Source organism: Psittacula echo (assembly GCF_963264785.1).
Source record: "Psittacula echo genome assembly, chromosome: 3".
NCBI lineage: Eukaryota > Metazoa > Chordata > Aves > Psittaciformes > Psittacidae > Psittacula > Psittacula echo.
This window is the reverse complement of record NC_137736.1, coordinates 37,510,554-37,526,740: the sequence shown is the minus strand read 5'-3', so window position 1 is coordinate 37,526,740 and position 16,187 is coordinate 37,510,554. Positions and strand designations below refer to the sequence as shown.

Here is a 16,187-nt window from a genome sequence, read left to right as displayed (position 1 = left end):
CCCTGAAGGTAACAATTCCTACTGAAAAACACACTGAGTAACAAGGTCACAGTCAGCAGGGGCTTTATCTTCAACTTTGTTTAAAGACAGTTTGTTCTTTTAAATCTCCTGTTTTTCACTGTTAAGGTCTGTGTCTGAAGCTCACTGTTACCACTGTTACCATCAGTGACCTAATATTCATTTATAATGCATGTTATAATTCTACAGCACACATTGTAATCCCATCTTGTATAAAAGTCTGAAACTTCTTTAAGACTCTATTTTCTAGACTCTAAAGCATTACAGGTTTCAGCTCTCCACAGCTTCAAAATTCTTTGTGTAATACACTTATCATAGCAGTACGATAAACCTTTGCATTCAAATTCCTTACACTGTGAAATGCTGTGCAATGAAGCAGTGAACAAAGTTAACTCAATAGAAAGCTTCAGGAAGTAGTTAATCTGCTAAAATGAAGTCTCCCTGACACAGTATTCATAGAACAAGACAGTCTGAAGCAGTACATTAATTCTGTCTGAACAGACAAATATTTGCTTTTGTCATACCACAGAACTGACAGCTGCCATCACTACAACTTGTTAGTTCAGGCACTCAGACTTTCAGTAACCCTGACAAAGATTATGTTAATTTGAAATACTCAATTTCTTTCTACATATTCACATTCATGCAACATATGAATAATGTTTTATGTAAAAAAAATTCTTACAGTAGCAAAGAGAACTCTGAACTTCACTTTGATTACTTATGTGATAGAACTGAAATATGCATACTCTTGATTTTTAGAGGAACACTTATCTGCAAAATGTAGGCCAACTGTAATTTGCTTTTAAAAGTCATCTGCATTCTTACATATTCGTAATGTGTTGCTTGTAGAATAGAGTTACACTTGCTGCTACCTGTGTCAGAAATGAATCAGATTTTCTTATGTCTTTCCCTAAAACAACAGGTAAGAAAAAATTATGCCAGGTAAAGTCAATCAACACTATGGAATTTCAACTTCAAGCTGCTTCCTTTTTTTTGGAACCATCCCACACTTGGGCTTCTTCACTTATTTTAAATCAAGAACTTAACTATTAGGGGGAAGAAGAGAAGAGAGGAAACTCACCTAGACCAAGCCAAATATTTTTCTCTGTGTATTAGTACAATTCCCTCTGCAAACGATTGCAAACAATGTGACAACAAACACTGCCTGTCAGCCGTGGTCCTACTGAGTTGCCAGAGCAGCATCTCAGTAAAGCACAAATGATCAAGGTTCATTCTACTGAGGATGAATATAAAGGACAAAAGGTGACAGATATGAAGACAGGCTGAGAAAGTTGGTGCTGTTCAGCCTGGAGAAGAGAAGGCTGCATGGAGACCTCATAGCAGTCTTCCAGTATCTGAAGGGGGCCTACAAGGATGCTGGGGAGGGACTATTCATCAGGGACTCTAGTGACAGGACAAGGGGTAACGGGTTCAAACTTAAACAGGGGAAGTTTAGATTGGATATAAGGAAGAAATTCTTTACTGTTAGGGTGGTGAGGCACTGGAATGGGTTGCCCAGGGAGGTTGTGAATGCTCCATCCTTGGCAGTGTTCAGGGCCAGGTTGGACAGAGCCTTGGGTGGCATGGTTTAGTGTGGGGTGTCCCTGCCCATGGCAGGGGGGTTGGAACTAGATGATTTTAAGGTCCTTTCCAACCCTAACTATTCTATGATTCTATGATCTGTCTGATAAAGGTGGAACCCTGAAAAATCATAGTTATCTTTTCAGAGGGAAAACACATCTCCCCCAGACCGAAAGAAGTGCACAGCCAAAGAACTGTGTATGCATTGCCTCCATAGTAATCCAAGGGGTAAAAAGAAACCCAGAAAGAAATCCTCCTCATTACTTTCACAGGGTCTGTGTACTGGTAGCAATTTGGTTACTTGACAGTGTCCTTGTTTCTGCTGAGACAGTTAATTTTCTTCCTAGCAGCTGGTGCAGTGCTGTGTTTTTGACTTTAGTCTGAGAACAATGCTGATAATACACCAATGTTTTAGTTGCTAAGTAGTGCTTACTCTAAATCAAGGACTTTTCAGTGTCCCATGCTCTGCCATTGAGGAGCTGCATAGAGAAGCCAGGTGGGTAAAGCACAGCTAGTAAACCTAACCCAAATGAGCCAAAGGGGTATTCCATACCATAGTATGCCATGCTCAGTATAGAAATTGGGCAGAGCTGGGCGGGAGCTGCCAATTGCTGCTAGAGGATGGGCTGGGCATTGGTCAATGGGTAGTGAGCAACTGTACCACTTGGGTTTCATTCCTCTCTTTTTCCTATTATTATTGTCATTATATTTTACTTTATTTCAATTATTAAACTATTCTTATCTCAACCTGCAGGTTTTACCTTTTTCTGATTCTCCTCCCCATCCCATCGGGGGCAGGTAAGGTGGTGGTGAAATAAGTGAGCAGCTGCATGATACTTAGCTGCCAGGGGGTTAAACTGTCAGACAGCAGACAGTTGGAAGGAAACCATACAGCCCTTTGCCAGTGTTGGCAATAGGCAAAGATGCCAAATGGCATTACATATGTTACCACTCAATATTTTATCACCCAAATCTTGCATTGAAAGGTTAAGGTATGTTTTTTCCATTTTGTTATGTAGCTAAATGTTGGGATATCTGTTGTATCTATCTTTTTATCAAAAATTTAAAAAAGTGAAAATGTGTCCAAGTTTAAATTCTCTTAAATTTGTAGCTTTACAAACCTGTAGTGAAACTGCAGGCAGTTGTGAACCGTGGGGAAATCACACAAGGTTCAATCTGAAACTAAGACTACACAAATCTGTGCAGCTCAATACTCTAAATCCACTGTGTTTACATATGTGGGTGTAGCCATTTTTAACTGTAGTTCTTATACTGCTAGTATAAGAATATATGCTATATATACAAGCAGCAATTTTAGCTTTTAAAATGATAAAGGAAATATTTCTACTTCTGTATCATACTTGGCACATTGCTTTTTACAGTCTTCAATAGAAAGTAAAGTATTTTCACAGTGTTCTAAATCAATCTTAGATCTAATTTTATTTTTTTAAACTGATAGAGTTAAAAGCAGATTCAAAGACACATGCTTATACTGGTTCAGACCTCATGGTCATGTGTCAAGATGTTCAGTAGTATCTGACTTGTATATTCTATTTCTTTGCAAGGGACTAACTTATAACCTTCAGCCTACATGAGCTATGAACAGTTTTTAGCTCTATTGTAAAATGTATACCTTTTTAACAGAAACTACCGTGTGCTATACAGTTACCCTGTAAATTCAGATCCTTCACATGTCAGAGGTAAAAGTGCTAAGGACAATATTCTTACAGAACAAACTGCAGAGTGTGTGTGGGGTTTTTCCACAATCGTCCTTTTAAATTGTGCCAAGAAGGTGATTCTTTTGCTTTTTCAATTGTGTCATAGATGTATCAATAATGAACCATTACGTTACTCCTCATAATCACACAGGACATTATTTCCTTCTATTTCATTTCAGGTGCCCTAAACACCTCATTCATGTAACGAATCCAGACTCCAGTATCTGACATTGTATTTCACTATAAATTAGGACTCTAACCTAGTAATTTATTGAATATTTTAAGAAAAAGACTACATTAATAATCATAATAAAATTTCTATTGACTGTAAGTGCTGCAGTTCTCAACAAGTGATAGCAGATGTTAAAAGACACGCCAGACAGTACATGTACATAGCTTGCCAAAGAGGAAGAGGTTGCAGTTAAGCAAAATTCTAGATCATATGCGATACATGTAGGTAAACATATGTTCTCTCAAATCAGAAAGTGTGGTAAGCAAAGCCTGGCATTGAATAACCTTAAATGAATACACAGTATGCTCTAAAATCATAGTGACAAAACAAAAAAACTATTTGGATTTAAGTAGACTGGCTAAGATGTTTTCCTGTTTTCAAGTACTGTTGTGAAAGGCATAAGCTTCAATTGTTATTTCACAAGGTACTTTAACATATTTGTAATATCAAGGACACATTTTTTTTTTCTGCATCAGGTATCTAACTGACGCTGACCTCAAGAAAAACAAGGCAAGCCACCTTTTAAAGATGGTTGGTTAAACCACCAAGCAGCTGGTCAGATAAAAGCAAGCATTAAAGACATTGAGGTGCTGGATCATGTCCAAAGAAGAGCAATGAGGATGGTGAAAGGTCTGGAGCACAAGTCTTATGAGAAGCAGCTGAGGTAACTGGAGTTGTTTAGCCTGGAGAAAAGAGGCTCAGAGGTGACCTTATCACTCTCTACAGCCACATGAAGGGAGGTTGCAGTGAGGTGGGTTTCAGTCTCTTCTCCCAGGTAACAAGCAAGAAAAGAGGAAACAGCTTCAAGTTGTGCCAGAGGAGGCTTAGATTGGATATTAGATAAAATTTCTTCCCCATAAGGATTGTCAAGCACTGGAACAGGCTGCTCAGCCTTGAAGACACTAAAAAGACATGTAGAGGTGGTGCTTAGGGACATTGTTTAGTGGTGGAATTGGCAATGCTAGGCTAATGGTTGAATTCAATCTTAAAAGTCTTTTCCAACCTAAATGATTCTATAAGCACCAGGGAAATCGAATCCCTCAACACAGGAAAGACCATAAAAAGAACTATGTTACATGGACAACATCTTGATATATCCCACAGAATAACCTTTGCTCCTCTCTTTCTCCACACTCTCCCCCCCTCCAATATGGACTAATGACCTACAGCAGGAGCAACAGACTCAAGTTAAACCTTCTGTCAGTTGAACTAACTCTTCAGAGTTAGATCACCACCTTGAAGAAAAGGATGCTAATGACCACAGACATCATTCCAGGGGGATATAAAATCCATATAAAACTAGTTAAATCCACAGTGATTACAGAGGGTTGGCAAAGGACACGGCTTCTCACCTGCTTTATGACATGAAGCATATCTGGCACCAGGAGTTGCTAATGTTGGCATTTCAGCCATTTTTGTTTTTCCCTATCCATATAAATTTTTTGTAATGATATACTGAGAATAAAAATATACTGCAATGACCTCATTACTACAAAGAGCAGTCAACATGTAACAGCCGATTACTTGCATAACTGGAAGTAAGAGGCAGTGAGGCCTGACTGACTTCAAAGAGAGGAGGATAGCTTACTGGGCTGTTACTATATTGCCTTGGGTATTTTAAGATAAACCAGGTGTAGACTAAAATATAATTCTGAAGAAAGCTCCCAGCACCAATGAAGCAAAATGTTATTCAAGACTTGCGGACTGTATCCCAGGTGTTGTAGCATTTCTCACAGTAAGTCCCAAGCTCCTGGAGAAATATCAAATTTGAGAATCTGAAGTTTTATAATAACCTTCCCTCCCCAGACAACCCCACCCCAAACAGGTAGCACCTTATGGTTAAAAAGGAAAGGAAACTAACTTGAACTACACACAACGTAAAAAAAAAAGTGAAGAAAATGTAGAAAGCCAAATATGAAAACGATTCTCTTTACCTCAAAACAATATCAATGAAGCTAATTAAATGTTCTACAAGTGCCAGGAATACAGTTCTAGAGCACTCTGACAGATCAGGACCCAGTAATACGAAAATACACTGTAATCAAGGGAATTTTTAATTCTACATGCTAAGGTCTATGGATGTAAGGTTTTGGAGTAAGATATGTTGGTGCACACAGACACACACTTGCACAGACATTCATAATGACACACCACTGACACACGGAAGATGACATTAGGCCAAGAGAAACGGGCTGAATAGTACAATTCTTCTTTAAAGTACATACTTTATTAAGCTGAGTTTCACCTCATGATTCACCACATCAGTACTATGCTTATAAATATTCAGAAATGACAGAACATTAATTAGAAAGAAAATAGTCTAAGTGCAAAGCTACTATCACAGTATCATGAAATCCAACCCAGAATTATGCATTGTTGGAAACTGGTGGATACGTACATTCATCAAAAATTAAAATCAATATAAAAGTTACCGTTATCTCTTCATTGTATTAGTCTTAGGTTTAAGAGACCCAGTCATATGTCAGTATTATATAAGATACAATAAAAACATGGAACAAAAATTGTTTCTGCTCAGAAGCATAAATATAAGACAAATTCTGTATATAAATTCATAAGACAGAGAAACAGGTAAAACAAGAAAACAATGAGATGATGCTGACTAGCACAGTAATCTACGTATCCCAGGAACACAGAAAATGAAATGCAAAGATATGAAGGAAGCTGAAAATGGAAGGTATTTTAGAAAATGACTATGAAACAATGCAGAAGAAATTCTAGAATAGCCTCTGCTTTTAGTGTTCTTGCAGATACGGCCTCCCAGAGAAATTACCTTTCAGAGGAAAAGCATACTGCACTGGCAATGATGATCCAGCCCACCTGCTGAAGGAATTCTTCAAACAGTTCTCTCTAAGGCTTGTTCATTGTTCCTTCTACACTACTTGGGAAAGGAGTTTCCATTGCAGTGTGAGACAGTCCCTCCCACTCCCTGGGGCTGAGCATGCTGCCTCTGCTGGACTGGGATAAAAGCCAGATTTGATTCCTCAAATAGCAAGGTGCTTTCCTGCCAACATAGCTTCTTCTTTTTTTTTTTTTTTTTTTTTTAACAAGTATTTTCCATTTGCTTTTGTCTTACAAACGTATCACTTACAGGGTAATTCAAAATAGGAAAACAAGGTTTCTTAAAAATAAGAAAGGAGTATTTCACATATGCATAACATGTTCTGAGGGAGTTTAGCAAGACATCTAGCACACATACACTTTCTGAACTGCTTTTGCAAAAGAAATGCATTCATGTTTCATTAAAACATGTTCTGCTTATCAGTTTTAACATAATCAGTATTCAAGAGGGTACGGACCAATGTTCATCTGAAAAACTTGAACCATACCATGTGAGTCACACAGAAAGCCATTATTATTCAAATAAAAATATAGAAAAAATAGATGATCCATTAAAATATTTCAGCTATTTATACAGAGTTGCTGGTTTTATTTCTTTTCTATATCATATGATATTCCACCAGTCTATTTATGATTTAAATGAAAAGAGAAGAAGAAAATGAAAATGTCCTGAAAATAGAAATCAAAATGCCTCATTTTTTTAATCAAAGTACATAAAAGAATTGTTAAATCAATACACTTTGTTCAGAAAAAAGCAAATGGGGAATAAGTGTAAGAAGAGTTTAAAACATTTTCAAATAGAGAACTATAGTATCAGTGTGGCTGGACACTGCTGAACAACTGCTACGTTTACAAAAGATGTTCAAGTTTACTGTGCCAACATCCAACATAGAGAGGGTAAACAGAACAAACCAAAATAAATCCAGTAGAAAGATTTAGCCAACCATGTAAGAGGCTAAACTGAGATCCAGACAACATTGATTCTAGCAAAAGAGAAAATATGTTTCCTTAAAAGTCTGGACTTCAGGACCAAATCTGTTTGGATGACCGAGTTCAAAAGAAATACTAAGGGAACTCTGAAGTGTGCATGGATGCATGTTCCTTTGAAACATTACCATTATCAGCAACTGATAACAGACAAAAGTCTCCCTAAAAATCAGTATAACTTAAATACATACCCTGTGAATATACATTAAACTCTAAAGGAAGGAAGTGGCTATACATGTAGACACAATACATATAGCTACTCCAAAATTTATTTAATCTCATTTAGTTAAAACCATACACGTGTAATGTGTTATGCCAAAAGAGGTAAAAGAAGCTTTTAAGAAAGTTCATAATGCTTCTATCGCAGACATACTTTCAGAAATAACACCACTTACCTTCACGATTCCATCTATGAAAGTAATATAACAAACTTCTTAAATTAACAGCCAAAAGATACCAGGCTAGAGAACTATCTGACTCAGGACGGACAGACAGACAGACAGACACAGACAAAGCCAGCAGCATGGGGAGGCCCCAGTCACACAAAAGCTGATATTGTTCTCCTGCTGAGTGAAAATCTCACTTGTAAATCCAACGACATCTGCATTCAAAATCACCCACAGAGAGTGTCCCTGAAGAGGTGACCAAACTACTTGACTCATTAGGAGAATGATTTCTCTTGTCTCCTTCAGTGTAGGGAGCTGCATAAAATAGCAGCTTCTGGTTTTACTTTTTAGCAAACCTTGCTTCCTTTGATGCACTGGCAGAGATAAAACATAACCTGTAAAGATCTTCTCCATTAGGCACGGTCTTGAAGAAGATAAACTTTTCAAAAGAAATAATTAAAGTAAAATCTTGTGTCATGATACAGAAAATAGCTAAACACAAATGCCTCCAGAATCAGTAACCTCTTCACATTTATTTTCAACTTATCAGTACTGCTGACACAAGACAACACTGCCTCCAAGATCTCTTTCATGAATGTCAACATAAAAAAGAAAATCTTAATTCAAGCATTTGATAAGACTTCTAAAAATCTGTCAGTGGTAATTAAAGCTGCTTAACTACTGAAATTTAACTCTCTTTTTCCATAAAGTTATTTATATCTTTTACTTAACTTTATTACCTTCTTTATAATCTAAACAGGATACCAGAATGAAACCATCTGTAAAGATTTACATAGTCATAAACCAAGACAGTTGTATGTCACAGACAGGAATGTCCTACAGTGCTCACCAAGATTTTGATCATGACATTCCTAGCAGAAATCAGAAAAATAAAAATTGTCCAACCCAAAGTTACACTTGTACTTTATAAGAAACATCACTTATTAAACATTTATTTTTATTTGTTTTTTTTAGGTAGTGAATATTCTTAAATGGTTGTTTCTTGAAGGCCCTTTTCTTTACTCTCCCCAATAAACAAAATGATGTTTTCAGTAATGAACTGTGCAACTTTTGTACAGGAATAAAACACTGAAAGAATACAGGGATTTTGTAAAATTATTTAACAAAAATGAAATTAAAAAATCACAAAATTAACCTATTCAATAAGGCCACATCAGGATATGCTGGTGTATTGCAGGATTTGGCCTGGAGTGAATATGAATTACTTGTAAGTAGTTGGCAGCCTTTTCCCTCTTGTTTTGAAAAGCTTTGGCACCCAACTAGAGTGGAAGAGAGTCATGAGATAGGTATCTAAACATACATAAATGAATAAATTAAAAACAATCGATGGGATGACAGGTCTGCTGCTTCTTTGGCCTTCAGAGGCACCTCTGTTATCATAACACTGAAGTTAATGAATTACTGAGAAAGAAGACTTCCATTTTGTGACCTATATTACCTTAAAAACCCAACATGTGGGTAACCTGCACTCTAAACACAAAGGTAGATCTTTTTTTTTTTTTTTTTTTTTTTAATTCTTTCTGAAAAAGAGTTGGTTCAGAAGCAAAAGAAGGTATTTTCAGCCACAGGAGTGATCTATCATCATGTGCCTAATCTAAAAATAAGGATAATTCTTGAGAAAGAGTAGGAACATGAGAACAAATTTAACTGTGGAAAAAGGCCAAGGAAAAGGAACAGTAGTTTTAATGCAAAGAGACAGCCACAACTTCACAACAGATTAGAAAATTCCTACTTAGTGGACTATAATGCTTTACAGGTGACCTGTTTTGATGGCCTCATTAACCCCAAATACTCCAAGAGAGGTAAACAGTTTCCCTGACAGAACTTCATCCAAGTACAACTGATGATTTTTTCAGAGCTCAAACAGAAACTGGAATAGTATCAATGCAATTCTATCATTCCCCTTTCACATAGCAGAACAAAACCACTTTTTGATAGCATTCTCACAAATATATTATTATAGCGTGCATTTACATGCATCCATTTCTGTCTAAGAGAATGACTATTACTTTTAAATACAAGAATGGCAAAATGATATGAATTCATTGCATTTTTTTCTTATTTAAAAGGGTATGGCAGACCATTACAGAAATAACAGATCATCAGTGAAGTACTATGAACCAGAATGGTATTGTAAAGAACAGGAAAAAGTAAAAGCATTGCACGAGCATAAGCTAATGTCTGGTAGACCTGTCATAGACCAAAATGATTAAACAAAAGCCATCTGATTTATCAAAGCCCAAGAAGTTATATGACAACATAGAATCATAGTTTGGGTTGAAAGGGACCTTTTAAGGTCATCTAGTCCAAACCCTTGCAATGAGCAGGGACATTTTCAACTAGATTAGGTTGTCTAGAACCACATCCAGCCTGGCCTTGAATGTCTCCAGGGGTGGCACATCCACCACCTCTCTGTACAACCTGTTCCAGCATTTTACTACCCTCACTGTAAATTTTTTTTTCCTCACATCTGGCCTGAATCTCCCCTCTTTTAATTTAAAACCATTACCCCTCATCCTATCTCAACATGCCCTGCTAAATAGTCTCTCCCAATTTTTCCTATAGGCCCCTTTCAAAACTGAAAGGCTGCAAATAAGGTCTCCCTGGAGTCTTCTCTTCTGCAGGTTGAACAACCCCAACTCTCTCAGTCTTTCCTCGTAGAAGAATGGTTAATAAATACCTAAAACCTTTCTGCATGAGTGATACAAGTGTTTTGGTTCTTATTATTAGGCTCATGTTAATCTCTTCCTGTCCAGGTTTTTATTTCTCATTCATATTATCTGATCACCTTTCTATAATGCAGCTTGTGATATAAAAAGACAGAGCAATGTAAGCATTTGGAACACAAGCTAGATGAACTTACTGGGGACAAAAAAGAAAAAATCAAATTTTAATGCAAATTGCAAGATGACTTGTTGGAGATGCAATTCAGGAAAGTCATGAGCTCCTAATTCCTTCTTCCTGCATGCTTCATATAATTTTATCCAATGAGTGTTTAATGTAAAATGCATAAACAGTTATCAAGAACAAAGATTAGAACTGTAGAGTCTTGTGCCAAAGCAATGCACTCATCACTTAACAGCTAACTGCCTATGGTTCTTTGAGTCATAGAGCTACATCATGGGGAAGCTTCACTAGAAAGCTTATGCTCCCATATAGGCCAGTTCAGAACCCTGCAGCTGGGTCCTCTTCCGGAAAGAAGTGCGTGAGGATTTGAATCCGTTAAACTTGAAGGATGCACAGAATCCAGGTGGCCCACTATTCACTAATCACTACACAAAGTGTAAGAAGTGTAGAAGTCATCTACTACATTTTAAAGAGTTTGGGCACCAGAGGAACTATGGCACCATTTACATTCACACCATACCCCTACAAAGCTGCATATAGGAACTAAAGCATTCACCAATTTTTCAGAAACTCTGAAGTTTCTACAACCATAATCGTCTACCTGCAGATGAGACAGCTGGGTGTCTTCCACTGGGTAAAAAGCATAGACATCTTGTTAGATTTGTGATATTCACTGAAGCATCCAAGCTGTTACATTTCGTAATAAAACAGTCATTATCTATACGGTCACATGAGCATTTTGGTTTTGATTCAGGAGTGCATTTTTGAAATGCATCTTCTGATTATGCCCATTACCCATTTCTGGTTTTCATTGTACAGTGCTGGCAGAGTGTATTTCCTCTCAAATGACACTAAATGACACTAGTATAGCTAGTATAAAGCAAAAGCCCTCAAAATACACAATGAGTAACAGATACAGAAGCACATTCAAACTGCTTAGCACAGAAAACTTACATCTAGTAGCGTGTGAAGATGCTGATCCTGGAAAACACTGTGAAGAAAATCTAAGTCTTTTTCGCTGCAGTCTGTAAGTGCATGAATTTCTTCCAGGCTATCCAGCACCTGTGAGACTGCTCCTGTGGGGCAATAAACAGGAAAAAAGAAAGAATAAAAATCAATAAAGCAAAGACTCATGGTAAACTGAACTTTGGAAAGGGAAACTTTCACTTTATCTGGTATAACTGGAACAGGAACTTAAAAAAGCTGGAGTTTCTACAGGAAAACTCACTGAATAAACTACGTATATCAACAGTGCCCATAAATAGTGCAATTATACATAAGAAATGGTTTAACTGAAAAGAGGCTAAAGCCTGTTTTTATTGAGCTTCACTTTGCTCTCTTTTACCATGGTTTCTAATGATGTCTTATTAAGTCACATCAGTTATCTGCCTTTCCTCATTGTTCTCACCCCAATCTTCTCTTTTTTCACTTTTTGAACTGCTGGCCAACTTCAAATACATATTCCAAATCAGTAAAAACTTGAAAGAACCAATGCTCTCACAAAATCTTTTAAAATCAGCATCTGGATAGAGGAGGGAAGAGAGAGAAGGAGCTGACTGCTCTGTCCTCCAGAGAAGGTAAAGAAGTCTGTAACATGAGCTCTGTTTTTTGTTCTGTTTGTTCTGCTTGCCTGGTTATCTCAGACCCAGCACTTGCTGCCTTTTGACAGTGATTGTTTTGGGTCATAGAAGGGTGGGCATGATTTTTATATGGTGTAAGGGTGAAAAGAGAAGCAAGAGATATGGGGACAGAAAGGAGAAACAGGAGGCATTATGGAAGGTGAAAGCCCTTGAGGACAGTTGAATTCACAGCAGGTGAGGATACAGAAACACAACACAAATCCATAGTAAACTAGCCCATATTGGTTCCTTTTGGAACAACTTGTTTTAAAGATCGGGTATCAGTGGTGGCTGCCACTTGTGTGCATTACTAGAACAGTAATTTTGGCTTATCTAACCCCAGCCCTTGTCTTCAGTTTTTCCACAGTGGTATAAGCATCTGGAAAGATGTTAGCATATCCAGTGTTAATCTAAAATGATGATGTCTGACAGTGAATGTTTCTTTATCCATAAATTCTTAATTCAGGATGCAGAATTCTACACATTCTGTATTTCACTAATTTGTCCTTAATATGCTTATTTTGTTTACTTATTCATTGTCAGGACAGATAATATCTGAATATATATTCATATATAAATAATAATCTGAAAATTGCCATATTTTTTGAAATTCCATTCTTCACTATGCGAACAACACAGCCTTAACACAACCCCTTTTATAATATATTGCATTTTCAGAATGTAATAAAAACAAAAAGCTAACCTTCTCTTAATCACACAAGGAAACAAGTTTAATTATTTCTCTGAAAACTTTGAAAAACTGGAATAAACATAACAAAATACACAAACCCTACTATATAAGGCTTGTGACCTCATGGCTGTATGAGTGAGTTACAAGTCTTGAAACTTACATCACATTTAGTACAAGTCTCAACCTAGGATCCTCCTCACCATTCCTTGTACACCCAGGTTAAGAATTACAGTATTCTACTCACAACTCATGACTCAGGAGCAAGAAGCCTTCTTAGTCTTCTCCCACTGAGTGTGTCTGATTACTTATTTCCAACTGATGTATGTATTAGTTTAAGTTACATTCCTTTAAAGTGGTGGCTGGTCAGCAAATAAAACTAATGGTTTGTCTTATTGTAGTTGCTATGCATGAGTCAGGTGCGCTGAAGAAAAAACTACTCTGTCTTTGATAATGAATAAACATACTCAGCTGAAAGAAACTGTCCACATTCTTCTGCCTGAGCCACAGCTTCCACACTGGGAAACACAGCAGGAAACCTGACAAAATACAGGGTCTGGGAATCTGCTGGTTTAGACTGGAGACATCAGAGGTAAGCCTTAAAGGCAAAGAAGGAAAACACTACCTAGGGACTCAAAAGGGACTGTACTGAGTTTCTTTAAACATTTTCAGTATGTCACTTAAAGGCTGATGAACTCAGAGATTTTCAAGCCTGAAGGAAAGTGCCTGACTTTCCAGGATGGAGTCAGTGGAAGGAAATTTGTTACAATTCTCTTTCTGTTCTTGTCATGCTCAGAGTTCAAATTAATTATTTTCTAACACAACTTTTGCTTCCAAACCCCTTTCAAAGTGAATTTGGAGTGTTTAAGGAAAACTCAAGAGAACAGTTGGATATCTTAAGGCTTGGCTATCTTAAATCTCTAATACTGCTCAATGTTGCTCATAACCACCAAACATGAGCCAAACCAGAAGCAATGAGAAGTATGTTCAAAGTTGTCTCTAGTGCTGTATTATTGTGAAACACATTCAGTCACTCTGCTCTGGACCATCACATTATCTATTTAACAATCTTACTCTGGGAATTTTATTTTGTGGAATACTTTGAGCCTTTCAAATAGAAATCAAAGTTACTATTTTTTTATTTTTTTTTTAAATATTTGCATCTCAACAATCTTTTGGATGTCTGGGAATTCCAAAACATTAAGCTTTGTTCATTAGGTATTTTTTCTCCTGTCCATTGGTTGCACTGAATAGACAGCTGTAAAAGAAAGTTTCCAAGAATATACTTACTAAATTTGATGTGAAGTTCTGACAGTGACTTTGCTAACCTCCCAGAATCACAGTTCTTATAATTTTTTTACTTAAAATCTTGCGCTGTATCTACTGCCATATCTTTTATGCTTTTACAAATAACATGAACCTGCATGAGAAAATGGCACAGTAGCAATATACTCATAGCCTGTTATTGCATAAAATAGTGACATAACAATTCTACAGGCATTTCTGTGAACACCTAAATTCTATTCTCTTACAGGCATCTAGTTAAAAGCCTAGGAGTACTTTTCAGAAGTTTTAAATTCAGATAAAAGACTACACAAAATAAAACTAAGCAATCCTTACAGTACACCTGTCCCTAAAAAGATTCATATTCTATCACATTTACATTAAATTTCTAACCTTTGGGGAAAGTGTAAGAGCACTCAATATTTATAATTAAAGCTTGTCTCCTCTAGAAATAGTATTTAATGTCTTTCATCAATGCACCCATTTTAGCCTCAGCATAGATGATAAGAGAAGGACTTAAATGAGCTATTATACAGACATACAATTGAAAAGCTCAGACTGCTCACGGTCTGTAGCAGTTACAGACAGAATTCACAAATATAAAAATTAGAATGATGCATAAATATTAGAAATCCAGGACAATGAAAGTTGACTAAATTGACTGGCTTGCTTTGTTTTAAGACTCTCTAAAGTAAACTGTGAGAAAACGCTGCTTACTGCCCAGAACTTCCAGTCAGCCCCAACCACTAAGGTGACACGAATCTCACCCTACACCTTAACTTACTATAAAAATACATACACATATGGTTGCGAAGGAAAGGTTGTAATTCCAGTGATACAAGCAGAAAACTTTTCTCCGCAGTAATAGTAACAAAATCAGCACCAAACACAGTTTTGTGAGATCTTACTGTAAATGTATGTATGTTCTCAGGGTGCAAATGAGCAGTGATATTTTGGGCCATACACAGAACCTTGTCTTTCTTGTATTCCTGTAAGACTACCTAAGAAAGGATGGCTGCAACTATTCACAGTTTCCTTCGGACTGACAAGTCTGAAAAGTTTAAAACTATAGTTCTCACTATAGTAAAAAAAAGTCAGAATGCTTATGACACTTCTGAAGTCAGTACTGGTACATGATATGTTTTTATAGTTAGTGGAATGACTTTTTAATGTGATACCAAATTGCTTCTAAGAAGATGGAGATGAACTGAGTACCTTTCTGCCTACTAAAGCAGTTTTATTATTTGTCAGTTTGACATAATTTGTTTTAAAAAGCAGTAACTTGGGATTATTTCTTCACCTGGTGCGTAGTCAAAGTTATCACAGTTATTTTCCTGTAGGTTCTGTTAACTCATTTATGGAGAGGACAATTTAGAAACAGTTCTCTCTTAAAGCTGAATTCTAGTTCTCATACAGTGCCCTTAATAACATCTGAAGTTGGTAGGGACACTGGCTCATCAAGGTGCAAGCAGATAAAGGTTTGGTAAAATAAAGCGCTGTTATTACATCCTGGCATCTAGCTATTCTAATCTGGAACAGGTGATTTGGCTACAGAAACTGAACTTTAGAGGTCAGTAGGAGTTGCTTACTTCTTCCCCACAAGAGAAAGAAGAGATCTTTAAAATATTGTTCCAAGAATTGCCTATGTATTCTACAACAGTAATAGGTCTCCACCATAAAGCACCCCAAAGGGTTGGTTTTCCAAGGCTCAGCAAACCAGGCAGGTACAACTGACTTCCTCTCTCGTGGAGCAGGTAGTATAGAGAATTAGTAGCTTCTTTCCAGACAGTAGTGATATGTGGCAATGTATGACTAAAAGACTGTTTGGGTAAAAAGGCTTAGATCATGCTGCAGAATACAAAGACTACATTCTGACTACAAATACATTCAAAGAGGGTAAAATAATTATTGGCATATTTATTTTTTTTTAATACCAAGGATTAC

General features: G+C 36.8%; 1 protein-coding gene across 5 annotated transcripts in view; it reads right to left on the bottom strand.

Moving 5' to 3' along the window:
• Positions 1-16,187, bottom strand: part of CASK (calcium/calmodulin dependent serine protein kinase) — a gene marked incomplete at both ends in the record, with an annotated part of 204,646 nt that overhangs the window by 52,341 nt on the left and 136,118 nt on the right. For all 5 annotated transcript variants that reach the window (XM_080613241.1, XM_080613243.1, XM_080613244.1 and 2 more), the window contains one exon: positions 11,607-11,728. In XM_080613241.1, coding sequence (XP_080469367.1) covers positions 11,607-11,728 — 122 coding nt within the window. The remainder of the gene's footprint in view (positions 1-11,606; positions 11,729-16,187) is intronic.